The 21,087-nt window shown below is 39.4% G+C and overlaps 1 protein-coding gene across 1 annotated transcript in view; it reads left to right on the forward strand.

Annotated features, from left to right (window-relative positions):
- CNTNAP2 (contactin associated protein 2) overlaps positions 1-21,087 on the forward strand; it is a gene marked incomplete at its 5' end in the record, with an annotated part of 1,346,219 nt that overhangs the window by 340,438 nt on the left and 984,694 nt on the right. Inside the window, one exon of the mRNA XM_056106760.1 lies at positions 11,177-11,348. Coding sequence (XP_055962735.1) covers positions 11,177-11,348 — 172 coding nt within the window. The remainder of the gene's footprint in view (positions 1-11,176; positions 11,349-21,087) is intronic.

Genomic DNA, 21,087 nt, shown 5'->3' on the forward strand with positions numbered 1-21,087 from the left:
TTCAATCCAGGCCCACAGGATCCATTCACTAGTGTAAAAAATGCACACGCAGAGGGTGTGAGTTCGCAGGCTCTCTACATGGCTCTCTCTCACCGCCTGCGTTCTGTGCTCTCAAGCCGCTGTGTGTGGACTGGATCGGGATGGCTCTTGGCAATGGGCAGGTGAAGGAAGAACAAGGACCAAGATGGTTGCTGACTAGTTGTTTATTTTGCTCAGATTTTACCACCACCATTGAAGCCTGCCTTCCAGGGACAGACGCTAGATCATTTACTTTCCATTACTCACTTTGCATATCAGGAAATGTCATGGGGACACGTAAGTGGCCGTGCAGTTCGGAAGAATAGTACTGGTGCCCACATACCAGAGCCATGCTTGTAGAAGCTCATGGTCACCAGGATTCTATCTGGAGAAGGCAGGGAGACAGCACCTATCCCATCTGGGACCTCCTGGTGATATTGGCTCAGTATCGGGCCCAGAGAATTCTTTGGGAGTTGTGGAGCTCTCCAGCCAGTTTTGCTCACTGCTGTGTGCTGCAAAGATGGCACTGGAGGCGGGTTGTGGGCATGACTTCTGGGATCAAGAGTTGACTGGGAGCCAGGGTGGAACTGCCAGGCCCAGCGTCCCTGTGTGTTTCAGAAGAATAGTCCTGGTGCCCGCATACTGGAGCCATGCTTGTAGAAGCTCATGGTCACCGGGATTCCATCTGAAGAAGGCAGGGAGGCAGCACATTCCTCATCTCTGTCCTTCCAGTGATATTGGCCCAGTATGGGGTCCAAAGAATTCTCCGAAAGTTGTGGAGCCCACCGGCCAGTTTTCTTCACTGCTGTGTCTCATGACAGAATTTGTCCATGACAAAGCTCTTTACTTATAGTTAAGCATTATGGCACTTTGGCCAGGCCCATGTCGATGCCAGGGTAGCTTACCACTTGCCCTGGGTCTATCAAGTCCCTCATAGGGACCCTGCTTTGGGGGATGTTACGAAGTAAGGGCAGTTGAGGCTTAAGTCGAGAGAATAGATGTCCAGTAGGTAAATATCATTGAGAGTCAATTAATTCCCATGTTAAAAAGCATAGCATTTACTGTCTTCTTGTGCCCATACAAAAGGACATTGCTCTTAATTAACTATGCAAAGGACTTCAAGAGAAAATAAAAATAATATTTACAAGTTAACAGAGCACAAAGAAGTTACAAATAAACACAAAGGAATGGGGGCACTGTCATGGGAGTAACCAAATAAACCTAAGCTCCCTGCAACAGGCTGAAAAAACAAAACAATGTTATCCTACACACTAGTCTCTGATTTCCTTTGTATTTTTGTCTCCTAACAGTGAGAACCTGATTCTCACTCCTTTGTATGTTTATTCTTGTTAAGTCAGTATGTATTGAAGTGAATTTTGTAGCCATGCTGGGTGAGTTTGCTGGATGAATATCCACACTGTGTGGTGCACAGCTAACATGAGACTCATTTGTGGACCTTCTAATTCCCTACTGCTTTGGACCCCGGTTCCCACCAGGATTAATTATTCAGGAAAGTTGAGTACACAGTAGAGATCAATAGATCCTTTGCATACTCTCCATATTTTAAAAAGAAGACAGAATGATGTTAATATCCTTACAGCTCCCTATCAGCCTCTCTCTGACCTCCCAATCTTCCCCAAATTAAAATGAGTAAAATAACAGAAATCTTCCATGCATGCACAGACGTATAAGCATCTTAGCCCTATTGCCTGCTGTTGACTGTTTCTGTCCTGTCAGAGGGTATTATCATGAACAGCAATTTAGACAGGCAATGTAATGCCAACACAAACACCAGCATATTTTTCACGGATACATTTGTGAATTAAAATGGCAAAATCTTGAAAGTGCATGTGATTCCTTTGTCAGTGAGAATCAAACACTAAGTGGACTTCAAATCAGATACCCTGTTTTCAGATTGTAAGTCATCCAAGAGAACCCTCAAATGTGCCATTAAGGTCTCATAATTATGATGACCCTGTAAAGAAGCGTGCCTTGGACGTTGACAGATGGTGAGGTGTGACTGAAACTGACGAGATGACAGTTCTTTCTGGAAGGCAGAACGCTTTGTCAGTAAACACATTACGAGACCCCTGAAACAGCAATATAAATATTGCATTTTTTTATTCCAGATTTGTGGATATGGACATGGAGCTCTAAACCAAGAGATATAAAATATGTTATCTCTCTGTTATAAGATTTCTGCTACCATGGAATAGTTTAACTGAGTTTAAGTCTGTATTTTATATCTATTTATTTCTGACCCTTGTAACCGCAGAGAGATAGCTCAATAGACTGAGCAAAGACTTTGCATGTACGCAGCCTGGTTTCATCCCTGGCACAACAGTTTCCCAAGAGACGCCTGAGCATGGAGCCATAAGTGGCCCTTAAGCACCATCAGATGTGGCTTCTCAAAAAAGAATCAAAAAATTCCACTGGAAAACTTGTATCTCCCAACATCTTGCTATTAATATGCTTAGTAAGTTGCAGCCCGAGCTTTGAAATAGTCACAGAATATTGCAGGTATTCGTACACTACATAAATTATACATTGCATATAGAGAACAACCCATAATAAATCGTATGTTTCCTCTATCTACAAGGAGAGTGGAAGAATGAGGAATTTCATTGTCACAGACCCAGCATGCTAACCCACTGCTTGCTCTAAGGGAATGCTCAAAATATTACCCATTGCTCTGTTTTCCAAGGCCTGAGCAAAGTAATAAATGTGGTGCCTCCTTATTTTAAAATTCTCTTTGAATCTTTAAGAGAATGATTGAAAGAATATTCTGTGGTAATTGAAAAATAGTTTTCTATTACTACTTTTGAAATGTTATAAGAAGATAGCTATCTAATAGTTGTAGAAACTACTTTAAAAAATTATTATAAAGGCCGGAGAAATAGTACAGGGGTTAAGGTATTGTTCTGCAGAAGATCAACCCATCTTTGATCTTCTGTATCACATAGGGTCCTCTGGGTATTACTAGGATGGATCCTCAGCAAACTGGGGTGGCCCCACCCAAATATCTACCTCAAAAATCTCCCTAGTTAGCACAGTAATAATAGTTCATTATTTTGAGTGTTTATGGGCCAGTGACTGAGGTAGGCATTTGACTGTGATTTTCTGGACTAAAGTATCTTATGATGTTGCAGTTATATTTTTGGGTCCTCAGACATCTGAAGTCTTGACCAGGAAAGGAGATGCAGTTCCTCATGGCTTACTCACAGGGTTCCCTGTTACTGTGAGTCTTACCTTTCCCAGAATACTTCTCTATAGATGACTTGAAGTTCCTCGTACCATCAGGGGCTGGGTTCTACAGACCATGTAATCCAAAAGACAAGGAGAAGCTTCTAATGCCTTTTTCTGCTTAATGGTAGAAGCCACGTATGCAGGATCACTTCTGCAATATTCTAAATGTCTCACAGGTCAACACTGATTCTGTGTAGGAGAGGACTATACAGGGCATGGATAGTAGGGAGTGAAGACTTGACTGTCGTGAAGGCAGGTTTGCACAGCTCATTCCCTAGAACACATGTGAAGTACAATCATAGCCAGAGACCCCCTGAGTTACATCCCATTATCACCTCTGTTGAATTGCTGTCATGGCAGCTAAGTCCAGATTATATCAAAATGAAGCTTGTCAGTAGTCTAGGAGCCAAGGAAGCTGTTTGGGTTAATTAGTCAGATACAGCTTCTCAAAGAGTACTCTGAAGTACTCTAGGAGTATGTTCTGTGACATGACCATATACTCACTGTACCATGATCAGTGAGATACAGAGTAAGCACGTTCCACTCTCAACTTGAAAAGAGAGAGGAGTAAAGGCACAATGCAGTCATGGGTGGGAGGGGGTAGGGGTGGAAAGGTAGAATGGGTCTTACAGGAATTTCCCAGAATGCTTCGCTGTAGACACCTTGAAGTCCCTCGTGGCTCATGTGGCTGGTTTCCACATAGACCAAGTGATCCGGAAAACAAGAAGCTTCTTATGCTTTTTGCTGCCTTTTTATGCTTTTGCATAAAGTTGATCCAGATTCCATCCTTGGCACCCTATGTGGTCCCCAGAGTCTGCCAAGAGTGATCCCTGAGCACAAAACCAGTAGCTCTGCACAACACTGGATGTGGCCCCCAAACAAAAACAAACAAGAACCATGCACAGAAATATGAGTTACAGGAATTCTGAGATCCATTTAGGCACATGTTGGCATCCCCTTGATTAAGACTCACACCTACTGATTCCTGGAATGATTCTCTGCAGCTCTCAGTTCTGCTCTCTGAGTTCTCGGTTCTACTGAGAATTGATTCATCCATTTTTTTTTTATTAAATGGTAACCTGTGTTTACAGTTCTTTCCTTCCTTGCCTGCAGACAATTGTGGGAGATCTAAAGATCTCTTTTCATGCTGTGCCATCTCTATCCCTTTTAGTTGACACTGGTAGCATTATCACTTGATGCAGTTCTTTTTAAAATTATATATATATATATATATTGACTTTCCATGAATTATTTAGTCTTACTTCATAACTCCATTAAACAAAAGGTGTATATATATATATATATATATATATATATATATATATATATTCTCTAAAAGGTATATTCCCCACCCCAACCACTGGGATCCTGCAAGATGCTAAAGAAACAAATGGCCTTTAGATGATTTAATATTGATACTACTTAATGAAATGCTCTTCAAGATACAGCAGTGAGATGCTTGAGATCTTTCTCCTCTCTAGAAGATTCTTTGAGGCATTCCCCAGATAAGTATCGGAGTCAATATAGATGCCAAGCTATACTTGATTATTTTTCCTGGGAGTTGATCTTTGAAGAGGTTTCTTATCTTTTATGTCTATACCTCTGAAAGAATGGAATTGAGAAAACATTTTATTATCTACTGCATCAAATTCTGAATTATCTATGTTTTTCCTTAGGGTATCTTTAGCTTCCTTTTTCTTTTTCAGTTTTTTTTTCTTTTGTAGGGGAAGGGAATTATTCCTGACTTTGTGCTCAGGGATCACTCCAGGTAGAACTCAGGAAAGACCTATTTATGCTTCCAGGGATTAAATTGGGGTGGCCGGATGCAAGGCAAATGCTTTATTGCTAACCCTTAGACTCTCAATTCAGTCACTCTTGGATGATTTTTTTCTCTTCTTTTTGCCTAGCACAGTAAACAGAGGAACACACAAAAGCTTCTGATCTACCTGGAAATGTCCTTAGCTAGACCACACAATCCATAAATTGCCATTTCTCTCTTGCCTTATATCACAAGCAAGCAAGCAACTAAACTCTCAGCTGAAACATGACAAGGTGCAGGGTATTTTTCCTCCCCTTAACCTGAAGCGTTTTCCTCACCCTCAGTTGAAATATTGACAACATCCTGAGAAGTCATCTGACTTCTGCTATTAGCCATTGCAAAAGTCATCAATCCCTGACACCACATACTGTCCACGGGACCCCAACAGGAGTAATCCCTGAGCACAGAGCCAGGAGTAAGAACTGAGCACACCTAGATGTGTCCCCCAGACAAAACAAAAAGTTACTCCAAAATATAATCAAAAATATAATATAATCCAAAATGTAAAATCATCATTTGTTAACTCTCATGGGCCACTCCCAATATTTTTCTGTTAAAAAATCTTTTTTTAATCTTCTATTATTATTTTTTATTGAATCATCATGAGATACAGTTACAAGATTTCATGTTTGAGTTTCAATCATACAATAATCAAACACCCATCCCTCCACCAGTGCACATTCTCTACCACCAAGGTCCCCAGTATGCCTCCCACCCTAGCCCTCCCCCTACCTCCATGGCAGACAATTTCCTACATACTCTCTCTCTACTTTCGGGCATTATGGTCTACAATACAGACACTGAGTAAAGTCTTAGTAGTGATTGTTCATGGCGCTTTTTGAAGTATTTTGCAATGAACTTCTCTTCCTTATTTTGTTGAGGTAATATTGGTTTATAAGACTGTGTATACTCTATGATCCTGGGAGCACACCTCTTCAACTGCACCTGCCAGGTCCATAACTAAAGTGCCACTGTCCTTCCATCATAGTTCATTATGTCGCCTCCTCCATCCACATATGAAAAGCTCCGTCCCACAGGTAGTGCCCAAGGATTTGGTTTAACTTGATTGTTCATGTGCTTTGCTTCTTTATATTTCATATGTGAGAAAAATCACTGCTCTGTTTCTCCTAACTGACTTACATTGCTTAACATTGCCCTCTGTAGTTCCAGCTGCAGATGGCACGATTTCACCTTTTATATAGTTTAATAGTTTTATACTGTGTATCTATGAGACATATTTCCATGCTTCTCTCTTTGGCCACTGAGTTTGTTTCCATATCTTGGCTACTGTAAATAGCACTGCAGTGAATATAAAGGCAACTATATCTTTTCAAATGAGCCTTTTCATTTTTTTCATAGTATAATTTTTGTCATATGGTAAATCTAATTTTAATATTGTGATAAATATCCACGTTGCTTACCATAAAGACTGAGTAATTTACATATCCACCAATAATATATGAGGGTTCCTTTCTTATGCATCAACATTTGTTCTTTGGTATAAGACATTCTCACAGGTATTAGGTGATATATTATTGCATTTTCTTTTGCATTTTTTTGATAATAAGTGATTATGAGAATGTTCATGTGCCTTTTGGCTAGCTCTGGAGAAACATCTGCTTAGCTCTCCCCTTATTTATGGGATCATCTTTTTATTGCTGAGTGCTACAAGTTATTCAGATATTCTGCACACAACACTCTCTTGTAAGAGGCATGATGTATAAATATTTTCTCCCATTCAGAAGGATTATTTTGTTTCAATGATAGTTTCTTTTACCATGCAGAAACCATTTTCTTTTATGCACCCCCATTTTAAAATTTCTATAAAAATTATATGCATATCTTAAGATTGATGTATTTTCAGTTCACTGAGACCCAGTAGTTATTTGTTTCGTTCATAGTCAAGGCAGCATTGCTGACCCTTCTGTCTAAATTTATTTTTTGTATGCTTCCTTGGATTTTATAAAAAAAAAATTAAAAAACAGCAACTCACAAAGAAAGGGAGAGAGAAAACCCTAATAAACCGAATCAGAAATGAAAAGGGGGTCATTACAACAGAAACCACAGAAATTCAAAGGATCCTCAGGGAGTACTTTGAAAAGCTTTATGCCACAGAACATCAAAACCTCGAGGAAATGGATAAATTCCTAGACTCCTACAGACTCCCAAGGCTGAACCAAGAAGACCTGGAATACCTGAACAGACCTATCACCATCAAGGAAATTGAAATGGTAATAAAAAGTCTCCCCAAGCACAAAAGCCCTGGCCCGGATGGATTCACCAGTGAATTCTTCCAAATCTTTAAAGAAGACTTACTCCCAATCCTCTTTAAGCTTTTCCATGAAATTGAAATATCAAACACACTTCCGAACAGCTTCTATGAAGCAAATATCACACTGATACCAAAAGCAGACAGAGATAACACAAAGAAAGAGAACTACAGGCCGATATCCCTGATGAACACAGATGCAAAGATCCTCAACAAACTACTAGCAAATAGAATCCAACTACTCATCAAAAAGATCATACACCATGACCAAGTAGGATTCATCCCAGGGATGCAAGGATGGTTCAACATTCGGAAATCAATCAACATAATCCATCATATCAACAAAAGAAAAGATAAAAAGCATATGATCATATCAATAGATGCAGAGAAAGCATTTGACAAGATCCAGCACCCCTTTATGATGAAAACCCTAGCCAAAATGGGCATAGAGGGGACTTTCCTCAACATAGTTAAAGCCATCTACCACAAGCCTACAGCAAGCATCATCCTCAATGGGGAAAAACTGAGAGCCTTCCCTCTAAGATCAGGGACAAGACAGGGATGCCCACTCTCTCCACTGCTGTTCAATATAGTACTGGAAGTACTTGCAATAGCAATTAGGCAAGAAAAAGACATTAAGGGCATTCAGGTAGGAAAGGAAGAAATAAAGCTCTCACTATTCGCAGATGATATGATACTATACTTAGAGAACCCAATAACCTCCACCAAAAAACTCCTAGAAACAATAGACTTGTATAGTAAAGTTGCAGGTTATAAAATCAATACCCAAAAGTCCATGGCTTTCCTATATGCAAACAGTGAGAGAGAGGAAAGCTATATGAAAAAATCAATCCCGTTCACAATTGTGCCCCAGAAAATCAAGTACCTAGGAATCAGCCTAACTAAGGAAGTAAAGGACCTGTACAAAGAAAACTACAAAACGCTACTTCAGGAAATAAAAGAGGACATGAGGAAATGGAAAGACATCCCCTGCTCATGGGTCGGAAGACTGAACATTGTCAAAATGGCAATACTACCGAAAGCACTGTACAAATTCAATGCAATCCCTATAAGGATACCCATGACGTTCTTCAAAGAAATGGAGAAAACACTCCTGAAATTTATATGGAACAATAAACCCCCACGAATAGCTAAAGCAATTCTGGGGAAAAAGAAAATGGGTGGAATCAACCTCTCGAACTTCAAACTTTACTACAAAGCGGTAATAATCAAAACAGCATGGTACTGGAACAAAGGCAGAACTACAGACCAATGGAACAGAGTTGAATACACTGACATCACCCCCCAATCATATGATCATCTAATCTTTGATAAAGGTGCAAGAAATGTGAAGTGGAGTAAGGAAAGCCTCTTTAACAAATTGTGCTGGCATCACTGGACGGCTACATGCAAAAAAATGGGCTCAGAACTCTGCCTAACACCATGTACAAAGGTAAGATCAAAATGGATTAAAGACCTCAACATCAGACCAGAAACCATAAGATACATTGAAGACAAAGTTGGCAAAACCCTCCATGACATTGAGGCTAATGGTATGTTCAAAGATGACACGCCACTGGCTGAGCAAGTGAAAACAGAGATAGATAAATGGGACTATCTTAAACTAAGAAGCTTCTGTACCTCCAAAGAAACAGTGACCAAAATACAAAGATGGCCTACAGAATGGGAAAGAATATTCGCCGAATACACATCTGACAAGGGATTGATATCAAGGATATACAAAATACTGGTTGAACTCCACAAGAAGAAAACATCCAACCCCATCAAAAAATGGGGCAATGAAATGAACAGAAACTTTCTCAAAGAAGAAATCCGAATGGCAAAAAAGCACATGAGAAAATGCTCTACATCATTAATCATCAGGGAGATGCAGATCAAAACCACAATGAGATACCATCTCACACCTCAGAGACTGGCCCACATTCAAAAGAACAAAAGCAACCGTTGCTGGCGCGGATGTGGCGAGAAAGGGACACTCCTTCACTGTTGGTGGGAATGTCCACTGGTTCAGCCCTTCTGGAAAACAGTATGGACGTTCCTCAAAAAATTAGAAATTGAGCTCCCATTTGACCCAGCAATACCACTCCTGGGAATATATCCCAGAGAGGCAAAAACGTGTAGCCGAAGTGACATCTGCACTTGTTTGTTCATTGCAGCACTCTTTACAGTAGCCAGAAACTGGAAGAGACCTGAGTGCCCAAGAACAGATGACTGGTTAAAGAAACTTTGGTACATCTACACAATGGAGTACTATGTGGCTCTTAGAAAAAATGAAGTCATGAACTTTACATACAAGTGGTACAATATGGAAAGTATCATGCTAAGCGAAATGAGTCAGAAAGAGAGGGATAGACATAGAAAGATAGCATTCATCTGGGGGATATAAAATAATAAAATATGAGATTAATACCCAAGAATAGCTGAGAGCAACACCAGGAGAATTACTCCATAACTTAGAGGCCAGCTGGGTATTCTAGGGGAAAGGACAATTCAGATAGAAAGGGGAACACCAAGTGGAGGGTGTTTGGAGGATCCTCCCAGGAGGGGAGATGCAGGTTGAAAGTAGACTGGGCTGAACATGTTCGCCACTCAATGCCTCTTTGGCTGATCACAGCGCCCAGGAGGAGAGAGAGAACAGGGGGGAATGCCCTGCCACAGTGGCAGGGGGGGATGGGGGGATGGGAGGATGGGGGGGGAGGGATATTATCCTGGTGGTGGAAAATGGGCACTGGTGGAGGGATGGGTATTTGATCGGGGTATGACCGAGATCCAAGCACAAAAATTTGTAAATCTACAACTGTACCTCATGTCGTTTCACTAATAAAAAAGAAAAAAAAATAAATAAAAAAAAAATAAATAAAAAAAAATTTAATCAAATAAAAAAAAAACAGCAATAAATCACTTATAATTCAATTATCTATTTTGATTACTTTATACATTAACCCATGAAATAAATTGACTTAATTTGGTAATATTAATTTTATATTCTGGAAAAATGAATAGCAGACCTGTGTGGAATTAAGAAAATGAAAGTCAGGGGTGGGGGAGGGGATAGGACTTGGGAACACTGGTGGAGGGAAGTTGACCCTGGTGGTGGGATTGGTGTTGAAACACTTTATGCCTAGAACTCAACTATAAATAACTCCGTAAGTCAAAGTTGTTTGATTAATTTTTTTAAAGAAATAATAAAAGAAAATTAAAGCCGGGCCAGAGAGTACAGTGGATAGGGTGGTTGCCTTGCATGAAGCTGATCTGGGATTTGGTCCTCAGCACCCCATATGGTCCTTCAAGCACAGAAGGAATAATTCCTGAGTGCAGATCCAGGAGAAACCCCTAACATTACTGAGTGGGTCCCAAATTTAACAACAATAAAAATTAATTTAACAGAAGGAAATGAAAGTAATCATTGAAAATACAAAATGAAGGCACTTATCTATAGTTGTGTAAGGTTGAATGTGTTATATCCTTATGTCCAGGTGCAAATTCAGGCGAGGAAGTAAGATAATGATGATTCAACTAAGAGTGGACAGAGAAATGTGATAGAATGGGCTAGGAGATTTTATGATAGAATGGTCCAAGGCATTTTGGGGTTAGTGGACCCCAGAGACAAGCATCCACAAGCTGTAGCCTGCTTCTCCCACTGAAACAATCCCTTTCTCTGAGACAAAGTCAACCAACTGTCTACACTGAATGAGACTCAGCAAGACTTGATGATTCCCAGCAATCTATTAGAATAAAGCTCTGGCGGAGGCAGTGCCATGCTATACTCAGAATCTGATTTCCCCTTTTCTTTTCTCTCACAGGTGTCCCAAACCAGATGAATAACTCAAGTCACTCTGTCCTTCAGCCTTCATTTCAAGGGTGCATGCAGCTCATTCAAGTGGATGATCAACTTGTAAACTTGTATGAAGTGGCGCAAAGGAGGCCGGGAAGCTTTGCCAACGTCAGCATTGACATGTGTGCCATCATCGACAGGTAAATGGTCTTTCTATCCCACCTGAAATTGTCCAGGGTTCCTGAATGCACGTTTTAGTTGTGGGGTGGGTCACACACACACACACACACACATATGCATACGTTCTAAGGGATAAGACTGGAGGAACCATGTGTACACATTGTGTATTCACTATGTGTTCTCACGTGTATTTGTATTCACGTGTATTCACGTGTGTAAAATCTTATCACATCGAAGGTTGTGTGTTTGCGGGCTCACTAAATGGCACTGTCTCACCGCCCACATTCGGTGCTCTTGAGCTGCTGTGTGTGGCCTGGATCTGGATGGCTGTTAGCCAAGGGCAGACAGAAGAAGAAACGAGGGCCAGGCCGGCCTATATCAATAGTAGTTTATTCCAGTCCTCTTCACTCCTGTCTTTCTCTGCCTCCTTCTCTCCTGGGCCCCAATCTGGAACCTCTCTCCTTCTGGCTCTGACTCTGGATCTCTGGAGACCGAGCTCTCTCACTTCTGACTCTCCTCTCCCTGAGCTTACAGTCTTAGTTTATATAGCAATCACATAAGGCGGTGACTTAAAGGTGGGTTGAATATTGAAAAATCAACAATGAAAGGTAAAACCACTCCTCCAGGAGATTAACCCAAGGATAAAATCTCATCTAAAGAGATTACTGCAGATTACTAGGAGATCTGCTCAAGGATGGGATCCTAACAAGGGTGTGTTCTTTCCTCAGCTAGTAATCTACTTAAATAGTTGTAGTAAATCTACTTCTAATATTCCTAGCAATGTCATTCTGTGTGAGTACAGTAAGAGATATAAACATCTCATCATACATTCCGCAGTCCTCAGGCCAGGTTAGTCTTCCTAGCCCTAACATGGTCCTAGTCTCGTCATTACTTACTTTGGATCATGACAGTATTTGTCCATGATCATGCCCTCAACTTATAGTTGAGTATCATGGCGCTTTGGCATGGCCCATTTCTATGCCAGGGTAGCTCACCGCTTGCCCTGGGTCCATTCAGTCCATTGTCAGGACCCTGCTTTTGGGGTGGTAGGAACTAAGGGCAACTGAGTCAAGAAAGCAGATGCCCAAGAGTAAATATTATTTGGAGTCAATTAACTCCCAAGTTACAAAACATAATATTAACTGTCTTCCTGTGTCCACACAGAAAGGACATTGCTTACAAGTTCAGTGTCCTTAGATGGGTGTGACCTGATAAACCTAAGCTACCTGAGGAAGGACAAAACAGTGTTATCCTACACACGTGTATTTGTGTATTCATGATTTGTGTGTTCACGATGAGGTGGAAGGTGTCTGGTTCTCTGAGCCTTCTACAGGTGACTTTGCGAGCAGTAGTGGAATAAAACGGAAGCTCAGTGTACTTTATAGTTTTGCATTCTATGACCACAGACAGAAATCGCTCTTCTTTGACTCTTTCCCAACTCAGTCTACTAAACCACTGTGCTGAGAGAAAGGAGGAATTAAAATTGCTTGGGAACTCTATAGAGGTTTTCTTCAATATAGCATTTAGTATAACTGCAGTTCTGTACAAAATCCATGCATTGAAATTTTTCAAAATCTTTTCTTTAATATATTTTTACAAACCAAGAGGGCCTTTTCTTCCCTTAAAAACCTAGTAGGTTTCTCATACAATGGAAAGTACAACTAATAAAAAATACACTGACCTTTTATATACACTAATTTGATCTATTTATAAAATGTGACTTTCATTCAGGCATAAAAAATTTGTTTTGAGATTATTTTTCCCCATAAACATACTGCAATCTAAACATAAATTGAATTTAATCTGGTAAATTCAGATGATTTTGTATTTTTATATTTTATGGGAAGGCTATCTTATTGTTAAATTAAATTTCCATAATTTTGTTAAGGTGAAAGTTATCTAAAGTCTTTTAAAATTTTGAAATAAAAAATAACTTCTATGTTCTGTTTCCAACATAGTATAAAACTTAAATTTCTAATAATTTTATTTCATTTAAGAGTGTATCCTGGGGAGAGACATTAAAATATATGTAAAGATTCTTAAAACAGATGAAATTATACATAATGATTTCAGTTTGTTTCCATATAATTTTTTATAAAATAATATCTATGTAAATGGTAAATTATAGTATTTGATGGCTATAGAATGTAAATTTTAAGGGTCTTAATATGTTATAATGACTAGATGACATAGTGTATTAATGATTTCTATTATATATACTCAAATATTTTTCTTGATAGCCTAAACAACTTATGTTTAAACAGAACAGTGAACAATTTTAATAGAAATATACTCCTAATTTTTGAACCATCAGTAATGTAATAGCTATTATTTCTGCCTAAAGCAAGTGGGAAAAATAATCAGAAAACCGAGAGATGAATGTTGGAGGTTCTATGCTTTGATATGAGATATTTTTTCTTTCAATTTTGGTAATTGTTTTTCATACAGGAAGATTTTTCTTTTTGTGACAGTTACATGGCATATTGAGATATTGCAGTATCTTGCCCATTTTCTGTGTCACTAGTGGTTTTGAAGGTTCAATAATTTCCGTCAATAAGGACCAAACTAGTTCATTCAGGATTTGTAAGCAGAATGCATTTTATGAGAATGTTGCTTTTTAATTTAAGCAGCACACTTTCTCACTATTCTGTTTTAATTATTTGCTCCCAAAGAAGAATAGGTAAGATGTTATGACTTTGATCTTTGACTCTTATGAAGAGTGTAAGCATTGAATTGGCCCCAAGAATGAATGAGGTTTGGTTAAATGAAGTGAATTAAATATGGCTTTACTTGTAATAAGTACACATAGGGAACATAGAGTAGGGAATGAAAAACTCAATTTTTGTCAGACATGATAATATAAAAGATGTTTTGCCAAAATGAGTCATTTCTATTAGCCATGTTGCCAAATGTCCTGTAGCTTATAGAACAGAAAAAAGGCTATAATGTCCTTACCCTTCAGGATGATAATTCATGGGAAACCAGTCACCACTGGTATACCTCTACAGATGTTCCAAATTCATTATGGAATCCACTGCCTTGTCCTAAGAGTGAATATACAATAACTTTTGTATATTAGCAGTACGTTGAAAGCAGATCTCTTTATTCACTTAAAACATTCCCACTTGAAAATAGTAATCTGTGATGTATAGTATTTCACATATATGACACAATATTTTCATATGTGAATATATATGATGAGAGAGTGTGTACTCATTTATTCAAGTTATTGTTGGTTTTGCCCTTAGCCTGTATCTTACATCTGAGCACACCAATGTCTGAAGCTTATCCTTATATGAGTTGACAGATGACACTGTACACATTCTTAGACATCTTTAATCTGATGTGTTTCTTCTCATCCACTGCAACTATACACCTGATCAGTCTCCACCATGCTATTTCCAAAACATCCAAAGACTCCTTAAACACACAATCCTGCTTCTTTCTTCCTTCTTTTTCTGTCAAATTTCAGTCTGATTCGAGAATGACTTTTGAGAAATAACCAAAGAGATAAATAAGCACAAAAAAGGATAAAATATAACAATAAATAGAAAAGACACCCATCAGAGGTCTCATTTCTATGAAACATCAGGAACTAATACTCAAAGCAGCAGTGACTTGATAGTTTGAGGAACAGTTTCTACAAGAGTTTTGCTCTGTCATACTATAATGCTCTATGTTTTGAAATTTGGTTTCTTTCTTGGTCTGTGGATTTCCATGTATCTCCTTTTATTTGTTTTCAAATACAACATTAAGTCAGTGAAAGAGCAAGCGTGCCAAGTGACAGAATTATTTATCCTGGTTTTTTTCTGAGTGTTTCTGAGTGTATCATTAGGGTAAATCCCTGAGCAAAAATAGACAAAAGATCCTTGCACTTGGAGTGCTCACATTCTGGGATAAGGAAAGAAAGATGAAAAAAATAATTTTGTATTCAAGATCTGAAAGAAATAACATGGGCAAGTCAATATATGAAGCTTTTAGCATAATCTAGGATCAGCGAGATACCCGGATGTCAAGTTCTGGAAGGATAAGGAGCAGAATGGAGAAGGAAAGCCAGAGAACTCACGACAGGTCATAGACTAACATGACCTTGGATGATCATGCCTGTAGAGGAAGTGACAGTATGGTGGAGTCCAACTTTATTTATAACATGGAAAAGTAGGATTTTTTTGTGAATTGGACATGGATATAAGAAACAGAGGAAATGAGAATAAATCCTAATGATTAGTGAGGAGACCCACTGACAGGAATTGAATTCCATCTTCTTGGGTTGGAAGTTGAGTGGTAGAAAAAGTTGTTCAAAAGAATGAGGGGGGAAATAGGAATTTATGATAGGTCTGAACTGAAGACAATAGGATCTGTCTATAACCAGCATCAATCTGCAGATTTCTCAGTAAGAGAGTGTGCTCGACAATGGACCCATATTTGTCACTGTATTGGTGTCTTTGGTTTCTTTAGTTGTATTTCATAAATAGCCATGAATCTGCAAGGTGGGCATGTGTGAATGTAGCTGCATAATTGAGCACTTGCCTTGTGTATGCTCTTTATCCCTGATTTAAGAAGAAAGAAAAAAGGAGGAGAAGGAGAAGGAAGAGATGAAGGAGGTGGAGGAACAGCAGGAGGAGGAGGAGGAGAAGAAGGAGGAGGAAGAGGAAGAATAGGAGGAGGAGAGGGAGGAGAAGAAGGAGGAGGAAGGAGGATCAGGTGGGGGAAGGGAAAAGGAGGAGGAGGAGGAGGAAGAAGAATAACAGGAGGAGGAGGAAGGGGAGGAGGAGGAGTTACTGGAAAGGGAGATCCTGATCAGTGGGCAGATAGCTAGAAAATTCTCTGGAAATGGTAAGATACTCAAAAAACAACCTGTTTCTCTTTGCATGATCAGCCTCTCTTATTCAGTCCTAGAGTCCTTACCTTGGTGGCACCTCACTGCAGTCACTCCTAGGTGTCTATTCTCGGCAAATGTTTTCAAACCCACTAGAGTTAAAGTTAAGCTTAATCCTGTTCACTTCTCCTGCATGAAAGGACCACAAGAATTGGGGGTCTCTTAAAAGTGGGGAGCAGTGAGGTATGATACAGTGAGGTGTGTGTGTGTGTGTGTGTGTGTGTGTGTGTGTGTGTTATGGAGGCGGTGCAGGGAGAGGGTGTGCCTCAGGTGAGTCAGTTTCTAAAAGTTGCTTTAAGCAATGGGACTTGTGAATCACGCAAAATTAGTGATTTGTCTGTCAAGAAATAGGGAACAAAGAAACTGGTATTAAAATATTTTGGGCTTACGTAGGTGGTATTCAAGCCTCCTTTGGCAGAATTTATGTTAGGTAGGTAACGATTTACATGCTGTGGTTCCTATCTGAGATCTGAGTCCCAGACCATACTCACTGATCAACTGCAAGAAAAAGGTTGTTTTGGTTCAGTTATTTTGTTTTTTTGGTTTTTTGTTGTTCCTTTTTAGACTATTAGCAAATGCGAGGATAGGGGGGAGAGAGAGAGAGAGAGAGTAGCAAATGTGAGGATGGGGGGGGAGAGAGAGAGAGAGAGAGAGAGAGAGAGAGAGAGGAGAGAGAGGAGAGAGAGAGAGAGAGAGAGAGAGAGAGAGAGAGAGAGAGAGAGAGAGAGAGAGCTTTTATTTTCCAGATCAGACTTCACGTTTGCTGACAACCATCTTTGTTTAAATGCAGTTCCCAAGGCTGGGACTGTAGACCTCAGGGAATCATCAGCCCAGTGACCCAAAGCCCTAAATCAGCCACATCCATCACTGATTTCTGTTTATGTCTGTGTGCCAAGCTTGAATTCTAATAGAGTCTAAAACATTTGCTCTTTCTTCCTCCTCCATTTCTAACATGGACCCATGCCATCTTTGCCCCCTGCCATGCTGGTCAGACAGATTCCTGAGTAGGGAAAAAAGATGATAACTTCATTTGGGATCAATGAAGCGGTGTGCCGGTGATGGCTCCTTGAGGGTGACAGTGAGGATGAATCGCTTAGCAGGTTCCTGTGTGAGAATCAGATGGAAAACCCAGCAGAAGGAGTTGGCTGGATTTAAAGTCTACACCCCTCCTCTCAGGTCCCAAATATTCTCAGAAACAAACTCAATGGATATTTTGTATATCACAAGAGCTAAAAAGGAAGATGAAGCTTCCATGCTTAACCACAACCTACAAAATTACCCCCTGAGATATAGTGAATGGCTGGGTCCTATTTCTGAGTTAGTAATTATGTCTTCATTGTATTTTTGGATGGAAGTGCACAATCACAGTCCTACTTTTTATTTTTTAATTCAATGCTTTCTTTTCAAGAACATCTACCCAGATTGTCTGATTTTTTTTTTTACCTTGAAAGAAAAGAGTGTGTGATTTTTCTTATTATATAAAATGATTCAATGAAGGTTGGATAAATAGCAGTTTCAGATGTCTCCAAATTAAGCTGACTTTTGGAAATGTGAATAACAAATAAGAAGATTAATATTTTCTGTTCAGAAGGATGTTTTAGATTTACAGACCTATGTTAGTAAAATAATGTATGAAGTATTATTTTACAAAATTGTTTATTGGCTTAGAAGCTCCCATTTCCAATCAATAGCAAAAATAAGTATTTAAGCACATTCATTTCAATGCCATATATATATTCATTTATATTATTATATATTCATATATATTCATTTCAATGCCCTTATATATTATATATATAAATGCGAGTGGCTCAGATGCTAATCTTTCACACCAATTCCAAAATGTATGACATGAATCAGTATTTATATGTCACTGTGGGACAAGTTCCTCTTTGGAACTATTTGTCTCATTTTAAGAATTCTCTTTGGACTCTTAGATCAGCCCAGTCATCTCTGTTTCCTCCGCCCATAACACTGGCATCTATTCCTGTTGGCTGCCAACAGGAGTGATCAGATTTGGGATCTGTAGTGGTGATGAATTCCAGTTTGTTTGAACTACCCTGCTTTTAGCACTGAGTCCCATGCCTGCAGAGGCTACTGGGCTTGGGTGAACCAGACTGGCAGCTCATTTGAAAATATTTCACCAAAAGCATGTGTCTAGACGCACACAGCGACCTCATCTCCCACATACACAGTGAAGTCACTGGTGGCATGTGTATTAGTGTGGAGGTGTGGGGGGTTGATAGCTGTCTTAGGTTCTCTCTCTCTTTCTCTCTCTCTCTATGTGTGTCTGTCTCTGTCTCTGTGTCTCTCTCTGTCTATCTCTCTGTCTCTGTCTCTCTGTGTCTCTCTCCCTTCTATGTCTCTCTGTCTCTGTCTCTCTCTTTCTCTCTCTCTCTCTTTCTCCCCCTCCCTCTCTCTCTGCCTCACCCCATCACGGTCCCATATTTCCTTTAGGGAACCTGCACAGAGCTGGAAATCCTATCAATCACATTCTCAAAGGCACCAGCTACAATATCCATAGAGTTTCCTGTTGGTTCTTAACAGTTGAGTAACTCTCTCCTACTTTTCAAAGATGCAGTTCTGGTAAACTCCAAACACTAGTTTGGGGCCTCATCAGATTCATGTCTTCTACTTTTTCATCTAGTCCAGTGGTGAATTTCCTTGCCCCACCCCAGCTCTTCCTGGTATAAACGTCATTGATACACTGAGGGGATTTCAAAGGGAAATATTTGATGAAAATAAACACGGTACAAACTTTGACCTTAAGCATCTCTACTGCATTTCCACCATAGGAAAGGGAAGCCCCCCTCCCTCTGATGCTATTTAAAACACACCAGACTTTCTTTCCCTTTCACCTGCTTCTTGCCAACCCCAAACTACCACGCCCGTGTCTGAACTCTTGTCCTACTTTTCCAGAGTGTCCATCCTTGTCTTTCTTTAGAAGTGGGTGTGACTCACTTCACTTAACATGTCTCCCAGCTCCATCCAGGTTGAGGGCATAACGGTGGAAGACAATAGGCCTGGAGGAGTGTTGAAATATTCCATGTCAAAAACTCAACTATTGATAACTTTGTAAATCAACTTTTTTTCTTATTAAAAAAATGAAACTTACATGTCCCAGGGGTCGAGCACTCCTATAACATCTGGATTTGATTGTTGGCACCACCATCACGACCCCTGGTTTTGGCAGACATATTTGTGGTGCGTGAACAAATCTGATGTCATCCACTATATTTGTGACTCAGTCACATTGGGAAATATTTTCTTTTCTATTTATCCTAATTATTAAAACCATGTCCTTTGGGGGAATAGTGGACTCTTACTTCCTGTTGATCTGGGCAAAGGTGGGAAGATAGCAAAATATTTCTCAGATTAACCTCTCTGGCTTCCCTGTAACTCTGATTCCACACCCATACCCACCATCACACCGAAGACTTGGGCTGTAGAAACATATTTTGGATGTTGAAAAATAACAAGAATTAAAAAAATGTGCAAGAGTGAAGCTGGGTTTCTTTTAGGGGAATGCCCTTCAAAAACACTCCATGGCAAGAGTTATTCAGAATCCATTTCATCACCGTATATCATCTGCTCAAAATGAACAGAAAATAAAGCCTAGTACAGTTTCTACTTTCTTCAGTGAGAGTTCCTTGAGAGTATGCTGCACCTATGTCCATGGCGTACTCACCCTACCTGCATTTTCCTCTTCTTGGACACAAGAAATTTTACATTGCCAGTGGCTCTGAACACTCTTGTTTTGGGCTCAGTAGAATTATCAGTAGATATCTGGAAAAACCCTGTTTCCTCATGCTAGGTCTGGTTATCTCTAATATTACTTATAATATTAGATACACTGTTCTCTATATCTTCCTTGGTTTTTCTTGCTAACCCAGAGCTCATCTTTGATGTTCAGCTCCATTCCGAGGATCTTTGGCGTCTTAAAAAGAATCCAGGGAGGAGCTTCCTGTTTATAATTAAACATGTAAGCCTTGTTCCTCTAGCTAACATGAAGCCCGATAACTTAAAAGTATCACAGACCCCAGTGAATCCATGTTTAAGTCAGTTGATTCTCTGAAGTGATTTCAAAGTGATTTTATTTTTAAATACAAATAGAATACTAGAATGAAAAAGAGCACTTCCTTTAAAAGAAATGTAGTATAGTAATGAAATGCCAGAAGAGATAATTCTCTTAGAAATAAAGGAAAAGAAAAAAGTAGAATGAATTATTTCAGAATCCATCCACAGCCTTAATCTTTGATGTGTTGCATGTATTAGGACAAAAGAAACTATATTTTCTTAAGTGTGGCCCATAGTATTGCTTTGACATTTAAAACCTCAGGGAGGTATGGTGCATAAAAGTAATGTGTGAAGATAAGCAGAAAGGAGAAACGATCATTTTAACGTGTAGATAAATAATTACAGAGCGATATAAAAGTCATAACATTTGTTATGTTTGATGCTTTTGATGTTGGATCACCTGAAAATCAAAGGAAAAGCCAGTACCATTGAAATACATTTGAAATATCTAGCTCATCAAATATTTTCTTAAGATGACTGCTTTGTAAATTGCTCAAATAAATTGCAAAATTTCTTAGGATTCTAAAGAGTCATTTAACTGCCCTCCTGTTAAACAGTTTTGCAAGTCAGTGGACATATGACCTGGCCATTGGATGATGTAGGGAGAAACTTCTTAACACAACCTGAGAGATGGACTAGGATGGATGGAAGGATGTAGGGAGAGACACGTGGCCTAATCGTAGAGTAGGATGGATGGGTGGATGGACGGATGGATGGATGGATGGAAGGAAGGATGTAGGAAGACACATGACCTGATGATAGAGTGGAGTGGATAGAAGAATGGAAGGATATCAGAAGAGCTG

The sequence above is a fragment of the Sorex fumeus genome, unplaced genomic scaffold, assembly GCF_029834395.1.
Source record: "Sorex fumeus unplaced genomic scaffold, SorFum_2.1 ptg000143l, whole genome shotgun sequence".
Taxonomy (NCBI): Eukaryota; Metazoa; Chordata; class Mammalia; order Eulipotyphla; family Soricidae; genus Sorex; species Sorex fumeus.